This window comes from Galeopterus variegatus, unplaced genomic scaffold (genome assembly GCF_000696425.1).
Source record: "Galeopterus variegatus unplaced genomic scaffold, G_variegatus-3.0.2 Scaffold3552, whole genome shotgun sequence".
Taxonomy (NCBI): Eukaryota; Metazoa; Chordata; class Mammalia; order Dermoptera; family Cynocephalidae; genus Galeopterus; species Galeopterus variegatus.
The window spans coordinates 277,391-286,064 of NW_007729663.1; the positions used below are offsets into that span (position 1 = coordinate 277,391).

At 44.3% G+C, this 8,674-nt stretch overlaps 1 protein-coding gene across 1 annotated transcript in view; it reads left to right on the forward strand.

The window, feature by feature from the left end:
* LOC103601015 (ALK tyrosine kinase receptor-like) overlaps positions 1 to 7,372 on the forward strand; it is a gene marked incomplete at its 3' end in the record, with an annotated part of 248,850 nt that extends 241,478 nt beyond the window's left edge. The window contains exon 3 of the mRNA XM_008585398.1: positions 7,208 to 7,372. Within this exon, the coding sequence (XP_008583620.1) occupies positions 7,208 to 7,372 (165 nt within the window). The remainder of the gene's footprint in view (positions 1 to 7,207) is intronic.
* Between the last annotated feature and the right edge of the window lie 1,302 nt (positions 7,373 to 8,674).

Sequence of the window (8,674 nt, forward strand, 5' to 3'; positions counted from 1 at the left end):
CTGATTGTTTAAGGTAATTTTGCTTGTTACCCACAGTGCTGAATAACAATAATAAAATTCACAGGGTTAGAAACTGGATTTTAGTACCAATCCTGCAGCCTACCAACTATGAGCCTTTGGTGAGTACCATCATGGCTCTGGCCTCGGTTTCTTCATCTCAGATGGTCTCCAAGGTCCCACATGACTCTGAAGGTCTACAACGGGGAATTTTGATGAATCCTTTGAGAAAAGGAGATCCGGGCTTGTGTGTCAAGGCTGATGGCTGCTAAGGAAGTTCCCATGAGCTAGGTACAATCCTTAAGGCCTGACATTGTTTTGAGTATGCTGGATTTTGGGGTCCTATTTAATAAACTGTAGCTTCAAATATAGATACCTCTAAAGGCCAACTGTAAGAGAATTGCCACATATGCATGACACTTCATATGGTTCTTTATTGGCTACACAAACCAGGCTTGTCAGGAATACATTAGCATTTGTGTATGCCACAAAGCAAACCAGCCTCAGCGGCATGAGCCAGTGAGTGGAGCCTGGGGAAGAGAGAGCGGTGGTTCAGTAACTCAGACTTCAGCCAGGCTCAGCCTGGTGCTTCCTGGAGAGGTGGCACTCAGAATGGCCTCTGCAGCCAGGAGAAGTGCCCTCCACAGTGTGTGAGAAGGACTGACCAGTGATGTGACCCTGCATACGCCTTTTGCCTTCCTTGTCTGGGTCTTGGTTTTTAAACCTGCCCTGTGGGAGAAATGATTGACCTCAAATGTAAAGTTCTTTGTTTTGTTTTTCAGAATTATTACTATGTTTTTCATTACACAATGTAATCATTTTTTTGTGGCCCTTTACCAATTTCTCACTAACTCGCTCTCCCCCTCCCCCTTTCCTTCCTCTGGTGGCCCCAGTTCCTCTTTCCTTTTGAAAGTTTAACGAATTATTGTTATCGTTCTATCTTTCTTTCTTTCTTTTTTAAAATTTCTCACTAACTCGCTCTCCCCCTCCCCCTTTCCTTCCTCTGGTGGCCCCAGTTCCTCTCTCCTTTTGAAAGTTTAACGAATTATTGTTATCGTTCTATCTTTCTTTCTTTCTTTTTAAAATTTGTTTATTTTTTAGCTTCCACTTATGAATTTGTTTATTTTTTAGCTTCCACTTATGAGTGAGGACATGCAGTATTTCTCTCTTGGTGCCTGGCCTATTTCACTTATAATTTTCTCTAAGTGCATCCATGTTGCTGTGAATGGCAGAATTTCATTCTCTTTTACGGCAGAGTAGTATTTCATTGTGTGTATATACCACATTTTCCTTATCTGGTCATCTGTCGATGGATATTTAGGCTGGTTCCAACTCTTAGCTATTGTAAATAGAGCTCCAATAAACATGGGAGTGCAAGTGTCCCTTCAACATGATAATTTCCATTCCTTTGGGTATACACCCATCAGTGGGATTGCTGGATCATATGGCAGTTCTGTCTGTAGTTGTCTGAGGAATCACCATACTTTTCTATTACAGCTGCACTAATTCACAGTTCCACCAACAGTGTAGGAGGGTTCGCCTTTCTCAGCAACCTCGTCAGCATTTGTTATCCTCTCTAGCTTTGATACTGGCCAGTCTGAGGTGAGATGATATCTCAGTGTGGTTTTGATTTGCATTTCACTGATGCTTAGTGATGCTGAGCATTTTTTCATGTGTCTGTTGGCCATTTTAGGTCTTCCTTTGAGAAATGCCTATTCAGTTCCTTTGTCCATTTCTTAATCAGGTTACTTGGTTTTTTACTCTTAAGGTGTTTGAGTTCCTTGTATATTCTGGATATTAATCCCTTTTGGATGCATCGTTTGCAAATATTTTCTCCCATCCCATAGTGCTAGGAAGTTAGTGAGAGAGTACCCCAAAGTGCTCAGCTGGCAGGTAGCAGAATGGAGTCAAAAGTTAAGTCTTGTGCTCTATCCCTGTGAAACAACTGCAGTGATATTAAGATCACTTAATGAATAAGACATATGGGCATGGACATACAGAAAAAGATGGTAGGGCTGGTTGAGATCTAGAAACCACCATTCAACAAGTGAGGACAGTCAGGCCCAACATCAGGCTGTCTACATCCCAGCAGTTAAACATCGGGTCAACACAACTAGAAAATGGAAAGTATCTTTAGCAGGAAAATAACACCAAGACAAAATCGCAATCATATTGCCAGATTTTAAATTAGTGGTAAACCTCATGATTCTGAGAGCCCATGACCAAGTAACCAGCTGAATGAACTCTCTCATGGGCCCTTCTGGATGACAGACACATCCTGATGGCCATAGAAAACCTACCCACCCCACTCTTAGTTCCCTGAAATGGGACTCCAACCTGGCCTGAGAAACACAGCACATGTTCTAGAAGACATCAGGAAACGTAGATGGGGACTTGGAGCCCCACGCTTTACTGCACATGTAGCCTTGGCATCCTGAGCCATCACCCACTAGGATAAAGACTTGGATCTTGGCAATGTGTACTCTGACTCATTCCTCACCTTAGGCCTCCGAGGTCTGGCTTTGTAAAGGTGGTATCAAGGCCTTCAAGGACAGCTAAGATGCTCTGGCCCCCTCTATGGGCCCCCCTGCCTCCAGCTTAGCCCTACCTGGCCCTCTATGGACCCAGATCCTCTCCTGCCTCGCTGTAGGTCTTGACTCCTATCAATACCTGTGACTCTGAATGAGGAAAACTGTTTTTGCTGCCTTTTCAATCCACAACCCTCTGCTTGTGAGATATTGACAACAAGGCATCAGGAGTCACAGGAAGAGAACACATCAGGGAAAGCCCAACCAATCACTTCCTACCTGAATAACCTCCAATGTGGCTTCACTTCTCTACGCTCCAATGTTAAATGAGGATAAGAATCCTGCCTACTTTATAGGGATTAAACAAGATAACGGTGTCAAGTGCCTGGTATGGTGTCTGACCCCAGTGAGCCCTCAGGAAAGGCTATCATCAGTTACCATACCTCTCTTCTGAAGGGCTGCATTTCATCCTAAAGCAATGTCTTGAAGCTAACTCTTAGTGAATTCAGTTTTTGAAATGTAACTCACACCCTGGAAGATTTCAGGATTTAGGTACAATCAGATAAAATTTATGAGCACATCCATGTGCACATATGCACACACACACACACACTCACTTATCCTGGCAGTCATCTGAAAAGCTCACATGAGCTTTTCTTCTTAATTCTTTGAGAATCTGGAGGTGCTGGGTGTGATGTATGTTCGGTATCCTTCCACAGGGAGTCTGCCTCCAAGATGGTAACAAGCCCTTGTTTAGGGGCAGGAGCTCCCCAGGGGAGGCAGGCAGAGTGAAAGCGACTGACATTCTGTAGGTTTGGTTGTGTCGGCCCAGGATGAGCCCTGTACAATCACTGACCTTCAGAGATGGACGGCACCACAGAAGGTATATGCCTCATATCTTTCATTTTTCAAATGAAAAGAAATAGGCATAGAGAAGGGCATGGACCTGCTGAGGTCCCTCAGCTGCTGTGTGCAGGACCAGCCTGGAATCATCCTCACTGCCCTGCCAAAGGCTTTCCCTTCATGGCACTTGACACTCCTCTCAGCAAGCACACTGTTCCCAGAAGATTCCATTACTGTATCTTTCTCATGATGAAAGGGACGAGAAAGTCAGTAGCAATGATTTCAACTGTATGATCAGCAGGTTCTGGAAAGTCTGTCTTTTTCTAGTTGCTGTTTTTCAATGATCAGATTCTCCTGGGCCAAAGTTGGTACATGCAATAGGGTTGAGATCTCTAGATCCTTCTAAAGGTCACAGTCACCTTGCAAAATGGGACTGACACTGAGAAAACATAAGTCTGTCTGCTAGGGTAGTGGAGAAGCCTTTTCAGATACGAAAAGCTTGCAGATAAAGGGTCTAAGAATAACCAAAATAAAGCACTTCATTGGTTTCTCATATACTATTTAATTTAATCTTTAGCCCTGGATTGAGATTCCGAAGCTGTGGAGGAATGATGAAAACACTGGACCTTTGGCATTATCCAGCCCTAGGTCACATTCTGATTCTGCCTCAGGGTAGTCCTTTGATCTTTAGGCAAATAGAGTGAACTTTCTGAGCCTCAGTTTCCTTATCTGTAGAGAGAAGAAATAATCCATTTTTCAATGTTGTTTTGCAAATTAATGCAGTGATGTAAGAAAAACACCAGCACAGTCCTGGGCAGACAGCTGGAAGGGGCTCAGTGAATGTCATTCCCCTCCCCTGGGTTTGCAGCTGCTTCTGCTGCTGGGTTGCTTAAGGCTGAGCACTTGGCTGAAGCCCTTGCTCCCCCTGAGTCCTGTCTACAAAATAGATTCTACAGTTCCTGCCTCACAGGCACTGAGTCAGAAGAGGGTTAAAAAGAAAAATTCCTGCTGGGTTGCTTAAGGCTGAGCACTTGGCTGAAGCCCTTGCTCCCCCTGAGTCCTGTCTATAAAATAGATTCTACAGTTCCTGCCTCACAGGCACTGAGTCAGAAGACGGTTAAAAAGAAAAATTTAAGAAGCACCCTATGTCCAGAACCTCAGAAAAAGCCCAAGGAAAATGAGACTTAACCTGGTGTTGTTAGAAAAGACGAGTCCCAGTTATTATTACCCAAAAGGCACTGAGTAAAACCTGTGTCTTAATGTTTTATAAGAAATTAAATCAGAATGTAGAAAAGTCCAATTCAATTCACTCAGAATGAGCAGTAATGTTAACTCCATTCCTACTTAAAGCCGGAGAGCACAGCACTGCCAGATGAAAGGAGCCTGCCTCAGAGCAAGAATTTCAAAATGAACTCATTTGATAATTGGGCATTTGCATAGCCTGTTTCACTAGGCACGGTCGGTCCCAACACAGCAAGTATCAGACTCTCCCGAGTTCAGAGATCCCAGACTTGATGATGCTCGGTGCTGGGGCTGTGTATCCTATTGTCCGTTTGTCTAATATACACACAGGCCACATGTGCCAGGCAGTGTCTGGGCTGGCACGCCAAACTTCTATCCCAAAGAGAAATAAGATGTCTATCATTGGAGGGAAAAATCAAGACAGAAGAAGGCACCAACAATTGTCAATGTAGGATGAGGATAGCTGGTACCTTCTGATGTGATGATTCAGTAATGTGAAGGGGTCTTCTTGACCCTCCCCAGAGGAGCCACGTTTACACATTCCCTCATAAGGGTGATTTTGGTGTCACAAAGTACACCATGTTGAACCAGTTTTCTCCTTGTATTCTGCTATTAAAAGCAGGTGCCTGGCAAGCAGCTCTTGAAAATTAAGGTAGCCTACAATTATTTGACACCAATTCCATACCAGGAACTCAGCCTCCAAAAGCAGGTAAAAAGTCTTCAATGTTGATAAAATATGTGAGCAGTAAGTGGCACGTCAACTCAAAAAAGGTGAGGTCTGCCCATGTCAACTTGCCATTTTAAGGGCGAATTGTTTGAATCATGAAAGGGCATGTGGTATTAACCTTAGGACCAGAAGGATGGCAGGTCCTGCAGAACAGCTGGGGACCATAAATCTCTACTGTCCGAGAAGCAGAAAGGTACCTAATATAAGTGTAATTGAAAGATTTTTTTCTTCTCCCCTCAACTTAAATAGTTTGGCTAGTGTCAACGGGAAATATTTACTCCCACTCTGGGGTAGGGCCAGCTGCTTATGGGCGAGATTAAAGGACCATGCAGTGACTGGCTGCCGGCACTCCATCAGCCCCACTTCTCCACTGCATTCCGAAATTCCAAACACCAGACTTGTCTTAGAGATCAAGGTGGTAGTGGCTCCAGAAGCAGCTGTTAAAATGTACAAATGTTAATTGGGAGTTAACACCCATTAGCATCGCCACAAAGATTGAGTTATCAAATTAGCTATAACTCTTCTCATTGTGAGGACTTTAGAATCTTAAAAAAGTCAAATCAAGCAAGAACTTCAGAAAACATCTGGTCTAGATTTTATATTTGAAGAACTTGAGGCCCAGAGAAATTAAGTGGATTATTCAAGGTCACCAGCAAGTCAGTGGCAGAACTGGAGCTGAAGCCCAGGTTTCATGGGGCGCTTATTTCTAGAATTAACTAAACTCTAAAGCCTTTGTTTTACAGATGAGGAAACCAAAGTCTCATGAGAAGCAACTGACCAAGTGTGGACACACCCTGTGTTACCTCTTTTCCCTATTCAGTGTTCTGTGCTTTATATCACATGGCCTCTTTTCTCACGTGCCCACCGCTAGCGGAGAGGATGAAGTAAGAGGTGGCTGAATGATTTGCATTTGGGCACATCTTCTGTTAATTCAATGTGAGCTTTAAGAGTCTGCAAAGTGCCTCAACCCCTTTGGGTAATAAATTACTGAGGAAGGGAAAAGAGAAACTGAGTGGCCTGTGTACCTCAAAGTGGGGCAAATGGGGAATGATTGGAACACAAGGCTGATTTCTCCCAGGGAGGCCCATAGAAAAGATCATAAATGTCCCAGCATGGCATCTTCGCCTCCCTCTCTCTCCTTACCCAATGGCCTTCCTCAGTCCCTCCCCAAGAGAGAATAGTCGCTAATTAACTATCACAGCCTTGGCCCTCTTCTCTGGAAGGAGGTTGAAGGGTAGGTTATGGGGCTGGCGGAACAGGGCTGTGAGCACATGCGTTCCCCTTGGCCTTTCTTTTCTCAGTCAGACAGGGCAGAGCCTGACTAGGATTCCACCTGAGCATCCACTATAGACCAGGCTCATGTACACAGATAATACATTTTACCACCAGCTCTTATAGCAAACTTAAGACGTGGATATTATCATCACCAATGTACAGGTGAAGAAATTTAGGGCTAGCAAAGTTAATTTTCTTACCTGGAGTCACATAGCTGGTAAATGTCAGAGCCCTACTTGGATTCAAAGCTGTTTGGTGCAAAGGCAGGCCCTGCCTGCCTGACCTCAGGCCCTCTCCGGCTGCAGGTTACTGCACAGGATGTAGAGCTTCTTCACCATCCAACCTATTAGTGCTTTCCCCGGCTTTCTCTGAAGACACCTCCCATAATGTGAGTTATAGAAAGGACATGTTTTATTCTTAGTCCCCTTTTTATCATATGGCACCCAGCCTCCTGTAGAATAGACAACTTGCCTCTGATGGACAGAGTGAAGATAGTGGATGAGATGGAGGTCAACCTCCTGGAGTGGAGGGACAAGTACTTGAAGGCCACACTTGGAAGACAGTTTGTTCCACTAACCATTGGCTGTCTTTGCAGGTCTAGAGTGCAGCTTTGACTTCCCCTGTGAGCTGGAATATTCCCCTCCGCTGCACAACCTTGGGAACCAGAGCTGGTCCTGGCGCCGTGTCCCCTCTGAGGAGGCCTCCCAGATGGACCTGTTTGACGGACCTGAGGCAGAGCATTCTAAGGAGATGCCCAGAGGTAAGGATAGAAGCCACTGGAAAGTGTCCTCAATGGGCCATGACCAGGCCTGGATGCCTGTTTCTGTTTGGAATGATAAGGTACCCTCATCCCTGCTCTGCCCTGTTTCCCTCGAGACCTACTTTAATATCTGTGCCTCTTCATGGCTTCCCAGGCCCGCAAAGAAGTGGATCCAATTTAGGATCACCTTTACTCTTTTACCAAGTAATGCAAATAGGATTTCATAACTCTTCCACCCAGATTTCCCAATGCAAGATATAAGAGAAAGTGCTGATCTGTGGCACACATTTGGAATGGGTTTGCCAGATCAAATAGAAGACTTCCGGTTAAATTTGAGTTTCAGACAAACAACAACCATTTTTTAGTATAAGTATGTCTCATACAATAGTTGGAACATACTTATACTATAAACAATTCCAATAATACTAAAAATTCAAATGTAGTTTGGTGTCCTACATTTTTATTTGCTAAATCTGGCAATCCTAACAAGAACTGGGTTAAATGTTTGTTTCAAAGTCATTCATGAATATTCAGGCTGCGTGTTTTTTTCTCATGGTGCTTCCAGTAGTCCTGAGTTGTGTACAAACATCCTCTTCTGAATTATCAGGGCCTGGAAAAGGTAGACTCTGAACAAGTGGTGGGTGCCTGTTAAATAAATGCAGAATTTTTAGAGAGAGAGATGGAGGCACTAAGCCCTAGTTCAGCCTTCAGGTCTCCCCAAGCCAAACCTTTGAACTTCCTTGGACCTAGAAAATTCTACTGAACCAGAACTGATAGCCCATGTTTCTATTTTTTAGAAATAAGTAATAACTGCAATGGTAGTGGGCTTACTGGACATTCAGAGTAGTGCTTTCAGTGTGCAGACACTTTCATCTACACTGTCTAACTGGATTCAAATTTTGTGAGGGAGGCAGAGCAGATGAGAAAGGTGGCAGGGAAGGGAAGATGGGTGACTGGCCCAAGATTGCACCTGGGCTTGCACATGTGGTTCCAGGTCTAGATGTCTGTTGTGATAAGTCCTAGACAAGTCCACTTGCCACTACATCATGTTTCTGTCTGAAGGGAAGATGGGTGACTGGCCCAAGATTGCACCTGGGCTTGCACATGTGGTTCCAGGTCTGGATGTCTGTTGTGATAAGTCCTAGACAAGTCCACTTGCCACTACATCATGTTTCTGTCTTTGTAGCAAAAACTATGGCTAGAGCCTGCTCTGTGGCCAAATTCTTGAAGATGATTATCTCAGGCTCATGCAACTGGGGAATGTAATAGGGTCAGGGCTCAGGTAAGCTGATGGGGGAGGTT